This window comes from Malania oleifera, chromosome 3, assembly GCF_029873635.1.
Source record: "Malania oleifera isolate guangnan ecotype guangnan chromosome 3, ASM2987363v1, whole genome shotgun sequence".
NCBI lineage: Eukaryota > Viridiplantae > Streptophyta > Magnoliopsida > Santalales > Ximeniaceae > Malania > Malania oleifera.
In genome coordinates, this window is record NC_080419.1 from 114,145,573 (window position 1) to 114,167,953 (window position 22,381).

Consider the following 22,381-nt stretch of genomic DNA (forward strand, 5'->3'; position numbering starts at 1 on the left):
TAGAATGTGAAATGAGTATGTGGAATCAAAGAGTGTGAATTTAATTACATAAATAATTAGGGTGAAGTAAGACTCTCCACCTGAGGGGTTACTGGGTAAGGTGAGTGCCCTGATAAGTATCAGTTGTAGTTGCACTCGAACTATTCGGGTAAGGATACAAACGAAATCAGAGTAGAGGGGCACTACATGTATGGACTTGTAATCTCCCCTATCCTCGGGAACTTTTGCTGATAAATATTGGTTGCATGTGTATGAGTTTGAGAAATTGAATTAAAGCTTATAAAAGATTATGTTATATATCTATATGATTCTGAGTTCATATATGTATATCTTTTCAGATGATATAATCACTTGAGTGAGTATATTATTACATAACTAAACTCATACCGCCACACACTGTAAATAATTTATTCCGTCTTACTGAGAGGCGTCTCACCCAAATATCTAAACATTTTAGGAAATGGTGACAAACGAGTAGATAGAGTTCTAAGATAAAAGGGAGATGGTACCCTAATAGACAGTGTGAGTGTTATGAGCTAGAGATGTATGATTCCCCTAGAGTATTTTGTTGATTTTTGGGAATGTGTTTAGACATGTATATATATAGATGGTAAGACTCTGGTTATTTGTATTCTGGATGGTTTGTAAATATTGACTTCCGCTATTAGGCTTGTTTGTATGAGATAGTATGATTACCTGGTACCCTATTTCTGGTCGGGTTATGTTGATATGGTATCAGAGTTTGTGACATGGCGGAGGATTGATTTATTGATTATTGTTGATTTAAAAAAATGAAATGAAAATCGGTGTGTCACAAGCAAACTTTTGACTACTACATTTTTTATATTTAATTGTACCTTGGGGACCAATAAACTACTACAATTTTAAATAAGTGTTCTAACCTCATCTAGAGTAAAAAAAAAAAAGTTAGTGGTGACTATTGGACCATGTATTGACCCATTTCTCACCAAATATATTAATCCATTTCTTGACTTTGAGTTCACCACCCAATTGAGGTAATTTGGAGATTCGACTGGAATTGACCTTCATGGACGTTGTGACATATAAAGTAAAGTTGTATTGAGCTTTGTTCAAATCTATACAAATCCAAACCAAAATTCAAATTCCGTACTTCCAAATGCAATAACTATTTATTGAGTTTTATCTATATCAATGCAAACCCAAATTCAAAGTTTAGAAATTGTGCTTCCAAACACAATTTTAGAATAAATAACACTATAAAATTCATAAAATATGAATAATCTCTTTCTAGTAGGATGTCATACCCCAAATGAACTGCATAGTGTGCTTTTCCCTTAGAGATCATTAAAACTAGATTAGATATTTCTTTTATTAATGGATTGTGGAGATTAATTTAATTCACGGGATTTGGTCTAACATTTTTTTTTCTTTCTCCTTAAAACCCTAACATTTTTTAATTATTTGGGTGTGCCAGTGTTGTGTAAATGTTTTGTATGAGGCAACTTGAATTCACTAAGAAGCATACAACTTTAAAATACATTAAAGTTAACTAATAGTGACAGATACAAACCGTCACTAAAAGTCTTCAATAGTGATAGTTTCCAAAACCGCCACTAGTAAATTACTACCTACAAAATAAATAAATATAAAAATATTTTAGCTAGTAGTGAAAAACCAAAAATCATCACTAATAGTCTAAGAATACAAACTATTAGTGACAGTATATGTTGACTTTTTGAGTCCTATCTCGTCTTGATAATGACAATTACAAGGTATTTAATGTTTGCCGAATTTGTGTGCAGGATCAAATTGGCAAAATCATATGGCGGCACACAATGGCTTGAAGAAAAAGAAGACCAAAGCGTCCAATTTCTTTGTAGTTTTAATTCGGTTATGTAATATTATTTAAATTCCAATGGTCTATAATAATTTATGCATATCATGCGTGTAGGAACCTATAAGCTCAAGACCGTTGAATGACCTTAGGGATCACCCTGCGGTTGACCGACGCCAAATTTTTGGGTCTACGTAAAAAGACCTTAGAAAGACCCTAGGACATTGCACAGACACTTAGAATATGTCCCCACTTTCAAATATGCAATTAGGGGAACCAATATTACTTAGGTCCTAAAATATTAAGGATTTGAGCGACCGAACCCTGGCATTGAAAACCCCTCAGTTGACTGAACGGTGAAAAGTCAAAATGTTGACTATAGCTCAGGCGACCGAACCTATTTGAACTAAATGTCCATGGTCGACCGAACCCGAGAGTTTACTTTTCCCAGCGTCCTCGGGCACCCAAACTTCAAGTTCATTTTGAGTTCGGGCGACCAAAATCTTAGGTTCAGGTGACCAAATCTTGGACAGATTGGAAATCGCCATAGACTCAGCCACCCTAACTAATTTTCATGCACCCGAACTTCAAAAATTATTTTTTCTCATGTGTTTGTTCGGGCAACTAAACCTATGGCTCGATCGACTGAAACTCTTGGATTAGCCTAATTTTTGCTGAGGTTAATTGGGGTTAAACAGGGTTATTTTTTATGAACTCGTTTTAAACAATTTTAATAATTCCCCTGATGTTCCCAATGGTCATAATTTTTTGTATGTCTATAAATATGGGTTCATTTGCACAATTAAGGGGTGACTAGTGATTGGATTAGCCAAAAATCCTCTCAATATTTTGAGAATTTATTTTTCCAATACACATCCTATACACTCACACATTGATATTTCCTTGCTAAATCAAACTTGGTGAGAGTGTCCTTGAGTGATTCCACATTGTTCTTACTTGCACAAACTTTCATTAGTTTAATTACTTGTTGATTTTTGATTGAGAGTTTTTAGCCAAAGTTTTTCCCACCAAATTAACTAATAAACTCATTGAGTGGGGAAAACTTTTAGCTAGTTAGTCTTTGCACCATTATTGTAAGACTCATTAAGCTTGTCTTGCATTGTGTTATTGCAAAAATCATTTGACAAGCTTATTCTCAAATATCTCTTGTGCTAGAATTTTGAGAAAATTATTTTAGAGATACTTTGATTAAACTATTTGGATATCTTTAAAACCCAACTTGTGATTGAGACATTTTGATATATTGTTTCAAAGATTGTTTGAAAATACACTCTTGCAATTGATTGTATTTTGACATTAGATTGAGTGTTATTACACATCATTGCATTGAGCTTATAATTCTTATCTGTTTGAGGCGCATTGATTATTGCTTGTGCATATTGGTACATATCTGCTTGTGTTAGAAGCATTTGAATTGTACACAAAAATTGTGCTTACTGATTGTATTCTAGGCGTGGCCTGAGGGGGTATTGATCTAGGTCATAAGGATCGGTAGGGCCTTCTCCGACCTGTAAGGAGAATGTGTAAAGGTTGAGGTAAGCCCTGGTAATTTGACCTGATTGTAAACGGTGTCGCTCCACCCGTTAAGTGAGCATTAGTGGAATCCTTAGGCTTGCGAGCTAAGGCAGGGACGTAGGAAGTATTGGCCGAACCCTGATAACATATCGTGCGTGTACTTTATATTTCCGCAATTTATTTTCTGCACTTTCATTTTCAACACATGTATGTTGTATATTGGATTCATTATATGTTGTACATATGTTGATTGGGTTTATGATTATATAGACAGACCCTAGGTTGTGTATTACTGCTGCTGATTTGGATAAACTTAAGAATAAATTTTTGATACCCAATTCATCTCCCTCTTGAGAATACACCAATTCCAATAGTATACAAATCGTCACTAATAGCCGAGTTTTAGTGATGATTTGCAATTGTCACTATAAATATTAGTTGAATTTTTATTAATCTAGATTATGTTAAATTATTAGTGACGGAGGCAAATTGTCACAAAAAATGATAATAGTGAAGAGAAGATTTCTGATTGGAATGCGATGAGGGGTTTCGGGCTATCTACCATCTTCAATAAATTGAATCTCAATGTTAATGCCAAAGCTACCTTCCTTCTTCATCGGGGAATACGCCATTATTATTGTGATTTTGCTTCGTACTTTGAGACTGTTTCAATTGCAATTACTCACCTTCAACCACTTTCAACCGACCACTCTCACAAATTCAATTAAATTTTAATAAGTATTATAACTCCATTTAAATCAAAATTAATAAGCCATAATAACTCTATTTACCCATGCAGGATCAATGCCTCCTCCCAGCCAAAGAGATGGTGACGGGTCAAATTTACCGGTCGAGGAGACATTCAACTTTTTTAAGATCATCAGTCCCACTGACATTCGAGATGGAAAACTCATAGGCTATTTTCCTTTCTCTCTCCCCCCCCCCCCAGGGCGCGGGGAGCAAATCTTTTAGGAACACTTTTTGAGTGTTTGAAGATATTGCATAATCAATTAGACTACTAATTAATCGAGAATCGATTTTCCTTGACACAAAGGTTAAGTTTTAGAATTGATTCAAAGCAGCTAGTTGTTGTTTCTATGTTTTTATGTTTATATTCAAAATTGGTTTTGCTATTTGTCATATATTTAATATTTAAATTGATAATATAAGATTTTAGTATCTGTGTGTATGTGTATGTATTGTATGCATGTATGTTTTTATATCTATATACAAATCACTAAGTATATGTATATCCATATATAAATTACAAAGATACTTTTTATACATTATAATAGTTAATTAAAATAAAAATAATTAACAGCAAAACCTAAACAAAAGTTTACTACATTTCCTATCAATAAAATTTTTTTGAAAATAATATGTATCCAATTTCATGACTAAAAGTTTTTACTAAACACCATTAGTGATGTTTCTTAAATGTCACTAAAATCTTAACAAATTATTTTAATTTTACTTATCCATTAATATGAGGGGCAGTAGTCACGACTTTAGAATCGTCACTACTAAACTATATTCAAAACCATTAATGACGGTCAGGAAACCATCACTAGAAGTAGACTGTGACCAATCGGATTTTGTAACAACAGAACTTATGGCCGAATTTTAGTGACGATTTGCAACTGTCACTTAAATATTAGCTGACTTTTTGTTAATCTTGAATAGGTTAATTACTAGTGACGGAGGCAAATCGTCACTAAAAATAGTAATAGTGGCGGACTAAAAATTTGTCACTAATACTTAATATTGACTAATAATTTTCATCACTAATAACTGAAAAACCATTACTAATATATTGGTGTCATGGTTAAAGAGGGAAAATGAACTTTTAATGACGAACTTATTAGTGACAAATTGTAATTCTTTACTTATGATCGGTTATTAGTGACGGTTGTATTTTTCATCACTAATAACTTTTGTATTAGTGACTAAATTTGTTTTGGTCAATTTTTCGTTGGTTACTAATATTTTCATCACCCCAAAGAGAGTATGACGTGCATTTATGGCACTTGATAATAGTAATATTTTTACTTATATAAAATTATTGCATGGATAACATATTGACCTTTTGTAAAGCCTAATACATGGTTATTAGTGGCAGCCACATGCACCAAACCCGAGCCTCTCATTGGCAATATCGTAGACTACGGTATGTGCTTTTTGTTGAAAATTTCCAATGACAGTCAAATTTGCGTAATCAGTATTATCATAAAAGGCCAAGCACACCTGGGTCTTGTTTTGTGCCGTGATGATTCCAGATGGATGTATATTTAGTTCAACGTTGCCACCAAAGAATAGACTAATCTTGGGTATGCTTACATGGTCGTAATTGCTGAGGTTATAGCACGTATCGAAATCTGAAAAGTTCTGTGTCCTCGGATACTCTATCATTCGTTGTTGGAAAGCTGATCGAAGGGCAGCGTATGCTGTTGCAGGCAACATACTGAAATCAGTTCCAGAATCTACAATGGTGTCTACGCTCGAAAACACCGATGCTTTAATGGGTAATTTCTGTCCGCAGACGCTTATCGCTACTAACTCAACGACATAATGTTTCTGTAACATCGGCGTGTATTTTACAGAACAAGAACGAAGAGAAGCAGCGATTCCAAAGGTTAGGTAGCCGGTGGAGCAAGGCGAAGATGGAAAGCAGTAGGAGAAAACCTTTCCATAGTTATTGGCGGTCTGTGAAACAATGGATACTTGCCTCGGACCGAGTCCAAGAATTCCATCTATTCGTTCATTAGGATATGGTAACCAATTATCATAGCCGCACCCAAATTGAAAGCCTTTAATCACATTAAATTGTGTCAAGGTCAGTGTGTCCTTTGTGAATAATCCATACGAATAGGTTCCGTCACCGTACGACAATTTATAGCTGCATGTGGAATTCATGTAACAGCCGGTAGGAGCAACGGCGGAGAGGTTAAAGCACAATGGTGAAGTGCAACTAATGTTGGTGTAAGAGGTGGAGTTGGAAGGATCAAAGATGGGATCTGGCTGATCATAACAATGTCGAGCGCAGGGCTTGCATTGTGTCCAAGTGAGATCGCTAGCTGTGTCTATGTAGAGGGCAAGAGATTTGGGTGGCGTTCCCAAACCCACATTCACAGTATAGCCGACTGCGTCCATCGATATTGCTTGGACCTTTAAAGGGAGGGTGGTTGTTGATGTTCGCCAGTCTGAGGAGATCAACTCATGGCTCGAGTGAATTGCGTCGACGACTCGATATCCATCTTGTTTGAGACGCCTTTGGGCGAGAGTACGAGTGGGAGGGCCTACTTTACTTTTGTTTGCTTGAAAGCATGCTCCATCCTCACGAACACCTTCAAAGGATACCCCTTTTTATTTTATCTTTAAGCAAATTCACAAAGGAACAAATCTACTGTTTGCTCATCATAAAAAAGCTATGCACATTATTTTTTTTTTTGGGAGATCAATCAAAGAGAAAATGCACTTAAAAAAAAATCACACACACACACACACACACACATATATATATATATATATATATATATATATATATATATATGGGCATGCTAATATTTAGATGTAAATAAAAAAATAGTTTAAGATATTCGATTAAAAATGTATTCACCCATGTGTATATAAAGACAGTGATATAATTCTGCAGGGTTGTTTTATGATACTCCCAAACGTACCCATTTGGTATGAATATTAGTAGATTCAAAGGAACATGTTTTACTAAGAACTCATTTGGAATTCAAAAAATATTAGGGAAATGATAGAAAAATATAAAGGAATTTCATATTTTCATGCTTAATTATCAAGAAAGTAAGAAAGAAAATAAAAATATATCAAATCCATGTTTAATTTTTCCTAATTATATTTTTTATCCTATTAAAATAAACTTTTATTTTCTAATAATGTTTAATATAGAAGGAAAACATAATAAAAAATGAGTTTCCACCTTATGCTCTCTTTTTTTCCCCCTTTTCTCAAGCAAAATTTTTTAATCCAAACAAGCTCTAGTATTGCACTTCAAAGTATGGATTTAGGACTTTAAATTTGGATTTGGATAGATTTGGACAAATTTTAATACAACTTTATATTACATTTTATTTAAAGTCAATATAAATCCAAATCAAAGATTTCTCCCATTATAGGATAAGTATACCATCATTAATTAACAACCTAGACGTTTTAAAATACAATATTAGAGACTCTATATTATAATAGGACTCGTACTTTAGACAAAATGATGTATTATAAGTTTCTTATTATAAGTCAACAAAAATGAAATTGAAAAGCAACCAATCAAATTAATTTTTCTACAATTGTTATACTGAATCCCTTTTTTTTTTTTTTAAATTATAATTATAATATGCAGGGGAAAATTGTCAATCAAGAGTTTTCAATTATAAAATTTGTAATCCTAATTAATATTAATTAAAATAATAAAAATTAAATGTAGATTATTAGTTTTAAGAGTCAAAACTATTCAAGAAACATAAATGAATGAAAAACAAAAACTTTAAAGATTCAAGTGCATAACTTCAACAAGTTTCACAAGAAAACAATTATAAAAATGTTTTGGCTTTTAGGACTAATATAATATCACATACATATATAGATTGATACATACCTACATACATACATACATAATACAATGTATGTGTGTGTCTATATATATATCAAACTATTGCAAAAGTAATTTATTATTACCGTGGATTATTCTTGAAAGAAAAAAAAAATAAAATATAATGAGGATTCGAAAGAATTTCTCAACAGCATTGAATCTCAAGCAAAGCTTTTACTAAAAAATGCAAGGGGTAAAAATTATATTAGCTCCACAAATTTTGAAGATATGACAAATGCAAGTATGCTAGGTGTAAAATTAATTATTTTGCACTATTTTCATAAAATTTTGCATGATTAAATTTAATTAACAAAATCAACTATATCTTAAATGTTCTATTTATATACATTATCCATAGAAAAATTTAAATCATTTTTATCGTAACACAACTAAGTCAAAAGATTATGTTGCTCCAAAAATTTTGAGGAGAGATCGAGATTAGATTAATTTTGTCTTGACATGGACATACCCATGACCAAAGACCTTATAAAGTATTTGGGACATAACCTACATACTTAGAAGGCAAGCTAAAAGAAACATTGCAATTATATTATGTTTAATATCAAGAATACCCTTCCATGCAAGAAGGAAAAACTCTTTTGTCTAACTAATTGTTGTATCTTGTCCAATCTAACATTACAACCATTCCTCTATACTCAATGCAAACAATTTGACTTCCTCTTTTATTAGCGATCATATCAACAAGCCTGTTAGGGGCTCTTTTTGGAGATCTAATCCAAATGGAAAGGGTATTTATTTAATAGAATGGGATTAAGTGATTTGGCCCAACAGAGAAAGAGCTCCGGAAATTAGGAAATGTAGAAGCATAATGTTTCCATGATTTGGAAATTAAGCTAGCATATTATGACAAACACTACTAATCTTTGAAGGGCAAAAGACATTGACCTCCCTTGAGATTGGTAAAAGGTCAATGATCTCCCTTGAGATTTTAAAAATTTTAGGGACCTCCCCTTAGGTTTCAAGTATTTCAGAGACCTCCTCTGAAGTTTGCCAAAAAAACACAAATTTTCCCTAACATTTTGTAAAAAGATAATCTTTTTTAGAGAGGTTTTATGTCCTTTTGACAAATTTCAAAAAAGGTTTGTGATATTTTTGAAATTTCAGGAGAGGTCTATGGCATTTTTGAAACCTTAAGGTGAGTTTCTATCATTTTACTAAACCTCAAGGGAAATTTCTATCTTTTTATCAAATCTCAGGAAAAGCGAGTATCCTTTGCCATATTTAAATGAATCTCCTATGATCAAAATATCTTCATACTATCAATATATATTCGCTCATATTGTGCATTCATTTGCATCAATAGTTTGGAAAGGGACTCATAGAGGCTAAAAGTGGGATGACTTTAGATGGATCATAGGCAGTGATAGTCAACTATCTTTTTGGACAACTAGATGGCTCGAAGTAAGAGAATGTATGGACTTCATTGATCATATCTATCCATTAGACATTGGTTTCAAAATCTCCCTAATGTTAAGGTGATAATTTTTTAGAAAGCTTCAAAGGCTTTCTACAAATATTCCCATGAAAATTAAGACCATCATTGTCACTTCTAGCTATCTCCTGCTTTGGCAAAGAGTTTGATAAAATTTATGCGGCAACATCATCTTCTAGAGTATATATAGCTTGGAATTGATATGCTTTTGCTGCTAAACAAACTAGCATAAGCAATTACGATAGTTCTTGGACTAGTGTCAGTAAGCTATAGGTGTTGGCACTTAAACTAAAAATTTTGTCTATCTTACACTTGAATAAAAGTTGCTCAGCAATGAAATATAATTTAAACATAATATAATGATTTTTACTTTTGAAACAATAGCCACGTTATTTTGGTATTTGTTGAAAGCCAAGGGTTGGGGGTTTTGTTATCAGAGATGACAAGTTGACAAGGTCCTCAAATAAAGATTTAATTAGATGGGACATTGTAATCACAAATTCTTACAAAGAAACTTGAATTAGTAATCAAATTTTGTATTTACATGTTGGGTAATATGGATATCATGTAACAAGGAAATCATTGAAGTTATTTGCTTCAACATCAATAACCAATAGATTCGACTTTTTCAAACTCCATCTGTAACTTACTAGAGGCTTGGGAAACAAAGAAAGGATGAACTTCACTGCCTTCCACATCTTTAGAAGGATTGGTAGGATGCTTTATTCCTAGACATGGATGGATGCATGTCATGGGAGGACTACCTCTTTTGATAGTGGTGCCAACCTAGAGAAAGACTTTGTTAAAGTCAATATCGATCTTAGCTTCTTCACAAACTCAAACTCGGGGTACTGTTTATGATCATATGGAATTGTGGCTCCTACATTTCACTAACTATTTTCAAAGTATAACTAATACATGTGTCATACTATGGGGCATCCATCGTGAATTTGAGTTTACTTGGAGTGCTAGCTTATTAAAATTATTTTGGAAATATACTCGTAAGAAGCTCTTCAACTTATATTAAAGGAAAACAACATTCATCATCCTTCTTCAGCCTCACTTAAGCAATCACTCATTTTCTAAAACTGAGATTATCACCTTCATCTATCACATTTATATATACAAGGAAAACAACTCTACAAATTTCTTAACTAATTTGGGGACCAAGCAAGAAGCTTCTTCGATAACTTGAAATTCACTCATCTTGACCTTTTGAACTTTCTATGGATGAATGTATGCAAGCTTGATTGATTAATACCCAAAATATGTGATTCCTCTGTCATTTCTATAACAATAATTGTATCCATCATTACATAATTTGAATGCTTTATTTTCCTATTAAAAACAAAAGTTAAATGTGAGTAATTTAGAGTGGTTAGCTAGATGCATGGAATACTCACAGATATATATTTGCATTAAATTTGGACGTATCTGTTATGTCTCTACATGCACACGCGCAATTTATTAGTTTAATTGCGCCTTTGTCAAAGTGGTCTGTGTGTATGTGTGTGTGTGTGTGTGTGTGTGTGTGTGTGTGAGAGAGAGAGAGAGAGAGAGAGAGAGAGAGAGAGAGAGAGAGAGAGTGCTAATTAACCTCTGGCAAAAGAATTACGGCCACAACTTCCAGGTAATAGTAAAGAGTTGACTTCAACAACATAAGTCTGATTAGAACTCTCCAAAACCTCATTTCTTTTAGAAGCAAAGCATTTCTTCAAGGAGCGAATGTGTGAAAAAAGAAGAAAACAAAAGAAGATGAATGTCAGGAGGTTGGAGCTACTGAGATTAGCCATCAACTTTAGGATTGTTTAACTAATCACCTCCTGGTACTGGTGCAATTCCATTTGAATACCACTACAACCTATATATAGTGGAAAAACTCTAAATGCACAATAACATATTGTTAAATGTACATGTGAATAGTTATATAATGGACTTTCAATATACACCACTACATCAATAAAAAAAATTTATATCACTAAAATAAAAAAATATAAGGGTCATGTGGAATAGATAACATTCAAACTCTAAAATTAAAATATACATTTTATAATAATTTAAGTATATAAATTTTAAAATTTGTTATAGGATTCAATCGAACATGTGCATCCTTTTGCTTTCTTTTGTTATTTTCATTGTTCATGCATCCTTAATTTTTACCATTGTAGGTGAGAAGCACCACATTGATAGTGAAACTTTTTAAAAAGGATTAATGTCTGAAAGATGTGGCTATGCTAACTTATATTTCTATTTTTTGTCACTATAAATTATCAACAACAATGTTTAAAATGAATCATCACAACTTTTAAGTGAATTTCACATGCTTATTTTTGAAGATGTGGCTATGCTAACTTATATTCCTATTTTTTTATCGCTATAAATTGACAACAACAATGTTTAAAGATGAATCATCCCGACTTTTAAGTTAATTTCACATATTTTCTTTCTCTTAAATCAAACTTTTTATTTATTTATTATGTCTCCTATTTGCATCACTTAATGAGGATTCCAAGAAATTATAACCCTCTTTTTTTTTTCCCAATGAAAAAAAGGGTGGGGGCTATACAAAATGTCTCCCCATCTTTGCCATTACACCTATTAGTCAATAAAATAAAATTCCATGGTAAAAATATAGATTCCAATGAAGAACAAAGAAAAAAAAAAAAAAAAAGCTAGAAAGAAAAAAAAAAATGAATGAAAACACTTTGCTTAAAATATTTTAGAATGTTGAAAGAGAAAAGTGCATTAAAAAAATTCAATAAGAAAACAAGGGTAATTCTTTTACATTCAAAATTTGTAATATTAGGATTATTTTACATATTTCAAAGGCTTAAAGAAAATTTTGGATGAATGATTTGAGTGTGGGCAATTCTTTTACATTCAAATTTTGTAATATTAGGATTATTTTACATATTTCAATGGATCAAGCAAATTTTGGATGAATGATTTGAGTGTTTTTAGAAATCTTCCAGTCTATTGTAATTTATTCAATTAATATAGGAAGGTAGAGGTATACAATATTCAAAATATTTACTCAATATACTTAAAGAAAGGTAGAGGTATAAATATCCAAAATATTAACTCAATATACTTAAAATTAGATTTAAATAGCTTTTATTTAATTACTATTATAATTTTTTGTATTTAAGTAGCAAACTTTATAATTAAATATGAAAAAGTTTCTTCATATTTTATTTTACTTACTTTACACAAGGGTTTCTCAGAACGCTGCCGCACGCCGTCGCTGCTCATCGTCGTATGCCGGAGCCGTTAACAAGTTTAACCAAGACAGAGAAGGAAAAAAGCCCTAGCACTGGAGCAAGGGAAGAACGCCGCCGCGCGTAGACGACCCAGTTCTACCCGTCGAGGGCACGCTGTCGCTGAGACCGCACGCGAAGGTCGCCACACACCGTCCCAGCTCGTTACCGCACGTCGTCGCTGCTCATTGTCGGACACCGAAGCTGTTCTCTTCGGATTGCACGACGTTGCTAAGAATGGGGGATGCTATGCGACACTGAGGTCGCTCATCATCTTCTCCATCCGCGGCAAGTTTCACCCCTGAAACCTAGGGCACGCCGTCGCTGAAACCTAGGGCTGTGAAGCCTTACACCCTCTATTTGTGAACTGAATCTGCCCAAAAATCCTGCTACACGAGACCTTGCTCCCTTATTGCTTTGAAGCTCCTCGAGAATCTACCGCCGTGAAGCCCATTCCGCCTATGTGTGTCTGTTTTTGCCGCAAGCCGCCATCATCGGACAGCCACTCTGTCCGACATAACTGAACAAGTACGATGCCCATAGCTTGTCTTCTTCTACTTAACCAACTCCTACCCTCTGCAGGTTACCCTAATACTTCCTAGGGTGGTTGGGAAGGTGTCGTCCCCCATTCCGTCCAGGCTAGTTTCGGGGTTCAGTCGTTAGCGCAAGCCGTGAATAAAAAAGTGGAGATACTTACGTTCAAAATTCATATGAGATTGCCAGTTAATATCAATGATGAATTGAGATTTATTTTCTCAACAACGAAGATGGTTAAGGCTGAGGAAGAGTTTTGCTTTGGATTAGTGATGAAATTTTTGAGGAATCGACCATCTATTGATAAAATTCGATTATCGATTGGGAAAATATGGGGCTTGACAGAAATTCCAACGATCAGCATTATGGATGATTACTGTTGGCTTTTTTAATGCTAACAAACAAGAAGAACTTAACATATTTTGGTTAAGTGATTTATTTTCAGGACTCAAAGATAAATGTAAGGTTAAAGAATTCATGAAAGCTTGTACTTCAAAGAAGGATGATTATATCAAAATTTAAGGCATGGTTTAAAACTTGAAGATCATAAGAGTATTGATATTAAAGAAAAAAGCTTCAAGAATGAAAGTCAAGTGATCAATATAAAAAGCTCAAAGAAAGATAAAACAAACATAAAAACCTCAAAGAATTCAAAAATTGAAAATTTGAAAGAGTCTATAGGAAATGTTATGTAAGTACTTCAAAGAATTTCAATATGGATGCATGAAACTCTTAGGTAAATTTATTGGACCTAGATACCTTTGAACATACTTGGAAAATATTTTTATAAGGTCAAAAATTGTTTTAAAAAGGTTAGAATCAGTTTTGGAATGAAAAACATCAAAAAGAGGATTCCTCAAATGCTGTCAATTTTTCTACATCTGCATTGATATGCATTTTTTTTCTATTAACAACTCTTTATTTCAAAACATATTCAACATGAAAGTTGTAGTATTTTCTCTTAGATTTCATTTGATACCAATAACGTCAAATTTGGAGTTATACAGAAAAAGTTATGATTATAATACTGAAGGGTGTTTGAAGCTGACAACATGACAGACGACTGTCAGTACACTTAGAGGCATCTGTGTGGGTTTGGAGAGCTGACAGGTGTAGTTAGCTCGAATTTTTCCACTTCTATTTCTACAAATTCACCTACAGTGGATGATTTCACTAATCCCTATTTTCTGCATCACGGGGATAATCTTGGCATTGCTCTTGTTACCACACCTCTCACTAAAACAAATTACCATACATGGAGTCAATCCATGATCACTTCTCTTCATGCTAAAAAAAAACTTTCATTTATTGATGGCTCTCTACCACAACCTAATGTCAATGATCCTCTTTGATCTGCCTAGGGGCGCTACTATTCAATGGTTGTTGCATGGATCAAAAATTCACCATCTAAGGACATTGTGTCTAGTGTCTTGTTCTCTCATAATGCAAGAAATATATGGCTTGATCTACGACAACGTATTTTAAGAAGCAGTGCACCGCGTGTCTATCAATTGAAGAAATTGATATCAGATCTTTCTCAAGGGCAATTATCCATCACTTAATATTACAGTCAATTGAAAACTCTCCGGGATAAGCTTCAGACTTACCGTCCAGCTCCGTGTTGCTCTTGTTCACCATCTTGTTCCTGTGGAGCACTTTAGAAAGTATTTAATCATGAGCAATTCAACTACACTATCCAATTTCTCATGGGATTGAATGATTCATTTTCAGCCATACGAAGACAATTGTTAATGATGGATCCTCTTCCCACCATTAACGAGGCATTTTCTCTTCTTCTTTAAGATGAAGGCCAATGTCATCTTACATCAGCTTCTGCTCCAATTTTTGATTCTGTTGCTATGGTTACAACTACTTCACCATCATCAACTACTTTAACATCTTTCAAGAAAGACAAGTCTATATGTTCTCATTGTGGAATTTCAGGTCATACTGTTAATAAGTTCTACAGAAATCGAAAAGGGGCATCTCTTCTGCAAATCAAGCCATCTCAGAGGTTCCTGCTTTGCCTTTTACTTAAGAACAATGCAATCAATTGTTGGCTCTTCTTCAACCTTCACCTCCATCATCTTCATCTTTGGTTGCATCAACTGTTCCTATTGGTAGTCCTTCCTTAACTTCAATGTGTATGACAGGTATATCTTCCAATTGTTCTTCTTTTTTGTCTTCTTCCACTTCCTAGATCATAGACACGGGTGCAACTGACCATATGGTTAGTGACATTCATTTTTTAACTTCCATCACTTCTTTAATTCAGTCTTTTGTTAATCTACCAAATGGCACTCGTGTTTCTGTGACTTATATAGGAACTGTTTCTTTGTCATCATCTTTAATTTTACATGATGTTCTTTAGATTCCTTCTTTCAATTTCAATCTTATTTCTGCTAACAAATTATCATCATTTTCAGCTTGTTGTCTTATTTTTTTTCTTCTTCTTTCTGCTACATTCAGGACCTGCGATTGTGGAGGATGATTGGACTGGACCGACTGTTTGGCCTCTATTACCTGCTTCTTTTCTCAAATGGAAGTCATTATGATACATCTATTGTCAACTCTTCTTTTTCAAATAATGTACACCAATCGTTTGATCTTTGGCATCAATGACTAGGTCATCTCTCTTCTAATCGGTTACATATGCTGTGTGATTGTATTTCATTTTCTACTTCAAATAATCATGAATCTTGTAATGTTTGTCCACTTGAAAAACAACACAGACTACCATTTCAACATAGTCAATTTATATCAATTTTTATTTTTCAGCTGATTCATGCAGATATTTGGGGTCCTTTTGCAACTCCTTCATTACAAGGTTTTCGTTATTTTCTATCTATTGTTGATGATTATTCCTTATGCACATGGATTTACCTTATGAAATCCAAATATGAAACTTGCATGTTACTTCATTCTTTTTTCGCTTTAATTAAAAATCAATTTCAGACCAATGTTAAAATCATAAGAATTGATAATGTTCCGAGATTTAATATGTCTGAGTTTTATCATTTAAATGACATCATTCATAAAAAATCATGTGTTGCTACTCCTCAACAAAACTCAATTGTGGAAAGAAAACATCAACATCTGCTTAATGTTGCAAGAGCAATTCGTTTTCAAGCTCATTTACCATTAGTTTTTTGGTCTGATTGTGTTTTAGCTGCTGCATACATCTTAAATCACACACCTACCCATTTTTTATCAAATATAACTCCTTATGAAATTTTATTTGGCAAACCTCCTTCATATTCTCACATGAGAGTTATTGGTGCGCTTTGTTTCGCTTCTACTCTTCCTTTCAATCGCCATAAATTTGATGCTCGTTCTTGTCGTTGTATTTTTCTTGGTTATCCTTTCACCATCAAAGGTTACAAATTATTTGATTTACAAATCCATCAAATTTTCGTTTCTCGTGATGTTATTTTTCATGAACATGATTTTCCTTTTGCTTCTTTACCATATGTTTTTCTTACCAAACCATTGCTTTCTGATATTGTTTTTCCCACTCATCGAAAAGATGTTGCTCTTGATGTTTCCATTTTTTCATCAGACACTCCATCTTCATCAAATAGTTTACCTTCATCTTCCACTATATCTAACTTCAATTCTATTCCTCTTCAACATTCAACATGATCACGACACCCACCTTCTTATCTTCGTGACTACCATTGTTCTCTAGCTAGAAATTTTACCTCAGTCTTTCTCCTCCTCACAGCTCAGCTCAGCATTCATCAAGTAATCCACATTCTTTATCTTTTGTTTTATCATATTGTCATCTTTCTTCAGCTTATCGTTCATTTGTATTAAATGTTTCTGTTCAATATGAGCCTCAATATTATCCCCAAGCTGTTAACATTCCTGAATGGCGTGATGCCATGAATGCTAAGATACAAGCACTTGAGGAAAAGAAGACCTATTCACTTACTTCATTACCTCCTTGGTCACAAACCTATTGGTTGCAAGTGGGTGTATTGTACAAAATATAATTCCAATGTATCAATTGAACGATTTAAGGCTCAGTTAGTAGCACAAGGATACACTCAAAAAGAAGGCATTGATTAGTTTGAACTTTTTCTCCGGTTGCTAAAATGGTTTCCATACATTGTTTATTAGTTGTTGCTACAACCAAAAATTGGTTTGTTCATCAGCTCGATTTAAACAATGCATTCCTACATGGTGACTTATCAGAGGAAGTTTATATGAAATTACGTCCTGGTTATGGGATTCAGGCATGATTTGGTTTGTCGTCTTCATAAAAGTCTTTATGGTTTAAAGCAAGCCTCAAGGCAATGGTTTTCTAAGCTTGCTACTACTCTGATTGCTTATGGATTTTATCAGCCTAAGTCTGATTCCTGTCTCTTCATTGAGAAATCTGCTACAGTTTTTATTGCTCTTCTGGTCTACGTTGATGATATTATCCTTGCCAATTCTAATATGACTTCTATCAATGCCATCAAACAATTTCTCCATTCAGTTTTCAAAATTAAGGATCTTGGATGCTTAAGATATTTTTTAGGGCTCGAGGTTGCTCGTTCCTCCAAAGGATTTTTTTTCTTTGCCAGAGTAAATATGCTTTGGATATTCAACAGGATGCTAGTTTTCTTGGATCTAAACCTATCTCTTTTCCAATGACTCAATATCTTAAGTTATCTCAGTCTGAAGGTGCTTTACTTACAAATCCTTTGCAATATCGACGTCTTGTTGGAAGATTATTATATCTCACAATTACTAGACCTGATATTGCTTTCTCTGTTCAAATGCTTACTCAATTCATGGATACGCCACGATTACCTCATCTTCATGCTGCTCACCGTGTGCTTTGATATCTGAAATCCTTTCCTGTTCATTCATCTCTCAAACTCATTGGTTTTACTGATTTTGATTGGGCCAGTTGTCCTGACTCTCGTCGCTTGGCTAATGGATTTTGTATTTTTTCTTGGTAACTCTCTTGTCTCATGGCGATCTAAGAAACAAACTACTATTTCTCGGTCTTCTGCTGAAGTTGAACACCGTGCTTTGGCTTCTATGGAGGAGTTTAATAATTATTTGAACAATTATGGTGTTGTTGATTTAAAGTTCCATGGTGGGTGTATGTCTTGGTTTAATGGGAAATTTGACCTAACTAGAAGATGGGCGAAGCTTGACCGGGCTCTTATGAATGTGTCGTTCATTAATCGTTTTCAAACTGCTGGACTGGAATCTTTGGCGAGGAAGACGTCGGATCACAAACCTATGCTAATACATTTCTCAAATTATTTGACAAGATATGGGCCACCTCCTTTTAAGTATCAAAATATGTGGAGTGCCCATGAAAATTTCCATCCTTTCATGCATCAGATTTGGATGAAACCAGTTCAGGTTTCGGGCATGTGTAAGTTAGTTGCTAAGCTAAAAAAAAAAAAGTAAAGCTGTTTTAAAGGTGGAATGTAGAGGTCTTTTGCTGGGTGGACCTTAATATCAAGGATTTAGAGAATCGAATGATAGGCTTGGAAGAGCATTTACAAAGGGGATATAATAAGGAGGTGGAAATAGAGTTCCTGGTTATAAAATGTGAATTAGATTATTGGGAAAAAAAGGAGGAAGCCCGTGTTGCTTAGCTTGCGAAGAAGCGATGGTTAGTGGAGGGTGATCAAAATTCCAAGTTTTTTTATGTCGTTATTAATCAAAAATGGAATTCTTCGTTGATTAATTCTATGATCTTAGAGGATGGTACGGTTCTGGCGTCCCCTGAGGAGATTCATGAAGGTGTGGTTAAACATTTTCAACATTTTCTCTCTGAACAGTCTAATAGAGCATTACCTGATTTGACCGAGATTATTTCTAGGGAGATATCGAATGAAGAAAATGAGTATTTGATCAACGAACTTTCAGAAATGGAGCTGAAAACAACTATAAATTCTATCCCAAAAGATAGTAGTTTAAGATCTGATGGTTTCGGATAAGGATTTTACAAATCTTGTTGAGACATTATTAAAGAGGATCTGTTGGAAGTTGCCAAGGAATTTTCAGGGAAGCGCCTCTCCCTAGATTTTTCACTTCTACTTATTTGGTTCGTATCCCTAAGGTGAAGGATCCAAGAAGTTTTGAAAAATTTAGACCAATTAGCCTGTGTTTTGTAGGCTACAAAATAATTTCAAAGATTATTGTAGGTCGATTGACGCAATGCCTGAATAGAATTATCTCTCCAGAGTAAGGAGCTTTTTTCTCTCGTAGAAGTATTTTTAAAAATATTACTTTGGTGCAAGAAATGGTTCACTCAATCAACAGAAAGTTTTATTAGTTATTCCTAAATTGTACCTTATTTTACATTTTCTTTTAAAATTTTTAATACTTATTTATCTATTGAGGAGTTAATTAAAAATCATTTAATTCAATTTAGGAATAATTCATAGTTAATTGAGTACCGTTTGTAGGACAAGTATGTAGAGGGTGTTAATACCTTCTGCTCATACAATTGTACTTTTGATCCCAAATTTGGTAAAAGTAGACTGAGACTACTTGTTTCTTAACCTTAGGATTAGTTTAGAGACTAATCAACGAGTAGTAATTAAATGAACTAACTGCACCTAGTAAAATAACTAGTCAATGGCGATTCTATCAAACCATCAACATTATTTTTCCTCACCATTCCGGACTTTTCTCCGGAACGTTATAACATATTATGTGTTGCTCTTAGTGTCTTCCCCCAGCCCCCCCCTCCCACCCCCACCTAAAATAACAAGTATAGTATTCAAATTTAAAAATCCATCAAAGAGGCATACACGTGCTAAAATGTCCTTCCAATTCTGAAAATGGATGCGAAAAATGTTGATTCATCTCCAGGAAGATCCAATGGTTCATGCCAATCATCATTGGAACCATTTGGCATGTGGTCCATATATAAAGCACACCCTCAACCATCCACTCTTCATTCAACTTCTGTTCAGAAGGACAATCCATGAATGCCTGTATACGTCCATTGTGCAGGATGACAACTGATGACTCCTTTTGGTTCCTAGTAGCATCAAGCTACTCTATTACAACTTTTAGAAAACATAATGAGTCATGCATAATTGATGTTGTTGAAATACATATTTATATTAAAGTGCTCTCGGTTGTTTATTTATTTGGTCCTTGAAGCTGCAAGTCTTGGTTGAATATAAGCTGATAAATGTACCAACTTGAGTCCACGTGAAATAGTTAAAGAGCAAGAGAATGTTTCAGAGTAATTGAAATATGTTTTCAAAGTTGAAACAGCAATATTATACTAGCTAGATGGTTGGATAGTGAATGGACGTTGAAATTCAATAATCTTTTTTGAAATTTTCTACCATTTTTGTTTTGGAAAAGAAGAACATCAAAATGAAACAACATTCATAAACAAAAGACAAAAAACTAAAGGCAAAAGTTGAACATGTTGTTATCAAGGACTTAAAAGTTTGAATCACAAAGTCATGGCCTCCATCTATGATACCTTTGTCAAAGGTTAAAATGATAAATGTTTAAGTGTTAAAATATTATTGTTAAAATATTTATAAGTCTGATATGTAATTTACTTTTATAAGCTAAACAAGTTAGTATATTTTTTATGTTGCAGTGGATGGATGCATGGGCATACAAGCAACTCATGATTGTGCTTGGGGTTTCATCTCGATGGACTAGTGATGTAATTTAGGCTTTGATTTTTTATTTTCTTGATACTTTAAGGGTTTTTTAGCATTTTTTTTTCAATTTTTAAACAATATATTAAACAACACTTGGAGGTTGTCATTATATTAACATCTCCACTTGAACATAGTTGTCATACACTTAATGTCATAAAACTTATATCTCAATATGCTTAACATATAGTTCATACTTACTTTTGTTACAAATAAAATTTTTTTTCCTAACTTATGTGAAAACATGATTAAAAATTACAACTATAGGAGCAAGTAAAATGTGGACACCAGGAAATAGTATAATATTGTGAACAATAGGAAACAAGTACAATGTGGATATAGAGTCGATAGTACTAAAACGCACTGGGTTTTAGCGGCAATGATATGTTGTCGCTAAAAGTATATTCCTATTGTCATAAAAGGACTAGGAGTTTTAGTGACAACACAAACATATTGCAATGACCCTCAATTGACATCTAGCAACAAGTCTACATCATCACTCAAAATACCAACAATGATAATACTAATTTTTGTCTATTGCATTGATTTTTTTTTTTTTATTTTTTTGTTTTACATTGTTGCTAAAGGTTTTATATTGGTTGAAGTTAAATGTTGATGGCTTTTGTAGAGGAAATTCGGGTTCTTGTGGTGGTAGTGTTATCATCCGTGACTCATATGGTAATATTAATGTTGCTTTCTCTGAAAAATTTGAGTCAGGTACTAACAATGAAACGGAGTTGCGGGCTCTTACTGGTGGTATTAGACTCTGTAAAAAGTTGGGATATCATAATATTTGTATTGAATGTGACTTGGAATTGGTGGTGAGATGAGTCACATTTAGAATTTGTTCCTCCTAATATTTATGAGACTTTTGGGAATTATTAGAGAATGAGTTACAAGGTCTTCAATTCTCTATAAAACACCAATTTAGAGAAGGTAATCAGGTTGCACATTTTTTGACTCGTCAATGCGAGGGAGGCAAGATAAGGAGATATTTTGTAGGTTGTGTTGTCGAGTAAAATGAGAGGTCTCATTTGTATGGATAAAATGAATATTCCAAGCCTTCATCTTTAATTGACACCATTTGGTTTTCCTTTGGTTTATGTTTGTAGGTAATTAATATTATTTTGCAAGTACTTTGTTTATGTTTGTTTTTATTTGATTTTGATTCCATATAAATATGTCTAGATTGTTTTAGTTGGATGATGGTACTGGTTTTTTTAATTATTGGTTTTAATGTCTGAGATGATTTTTTATAGTTTATTAGTAAATCTCATGTTGTAACCATGGTATTCCTCCTCCATAAGTGAAGACTATTAATAAAATTGGAGTTTCGTTAAAAAAAAAAAAAACATAAGGTGTTAAGCTAAAAACAACAATTTATATTTTCACTATAGAAATTAGTGATGACTTTTGAATTATTGAACAAGGACTAAATTGTTGCAATAAGGAGTTTATGTTTTAGTGATAGATGTTTTAAAGGGGGATATATTTATAATGTTTGTATTTGTTATTGGA

General features: G+C 33.5%; 1 protein-coding gene across 1 annotated transcript; it reads right to left on the bottom strand.

Moving 5' to 3' along the window:
* Positions 1-927: 927 nt before the first annotated feature.
* Positions 928-18,074, bottom strand: LOC131151504 (aspartyl protease family protein At5g10770-like). The gene is made up of 7 exons (XM_058102745.1): positions 18,015-18,074; positions 15,287-15,410; positions 15,040-15,131; positions 14,822-14,859; positions 14,374-14,450; positions 5,482-6,696; positions 928-1,085 (listed from the first exon to the last, which is right to left on the bottom strand). The coding sequence occupies exons 1-7, from the start codon at positions 18,072-18,074 to the stop codon at positions 928-930; spliced, it is 1,764 nt and encodes a 587-aa protein (XP_057958728.1).
* Positions 18,075-22,381: the final 4,307 nt, after the last annotated feature.

Bases quoted from the DNA above. Each gene is read 5' to 3' on its own strand.
- LOC131151504 (XM_058102745.1), bottom strand. From the start codon at position 18,074: ATGAATGAACAGGAAAGGATTTCAGATATCAAAGCACACGGTGAGCAG. The intron at 6,697-14,373 runs GTAGGTGAATTT...TATCCTTTGAAG, and splicing joins GATTAGTGAAATCATCCACT to GTGTTCGTGAGGATGGAGCA. The intron at 1,086-5,481 runs GTGCATGTGGCT...ATTTGAACAAAG, and splicing joins CAATGAGAGGCTCGGGTTTG to CTCAATACAACTTTACTTTA.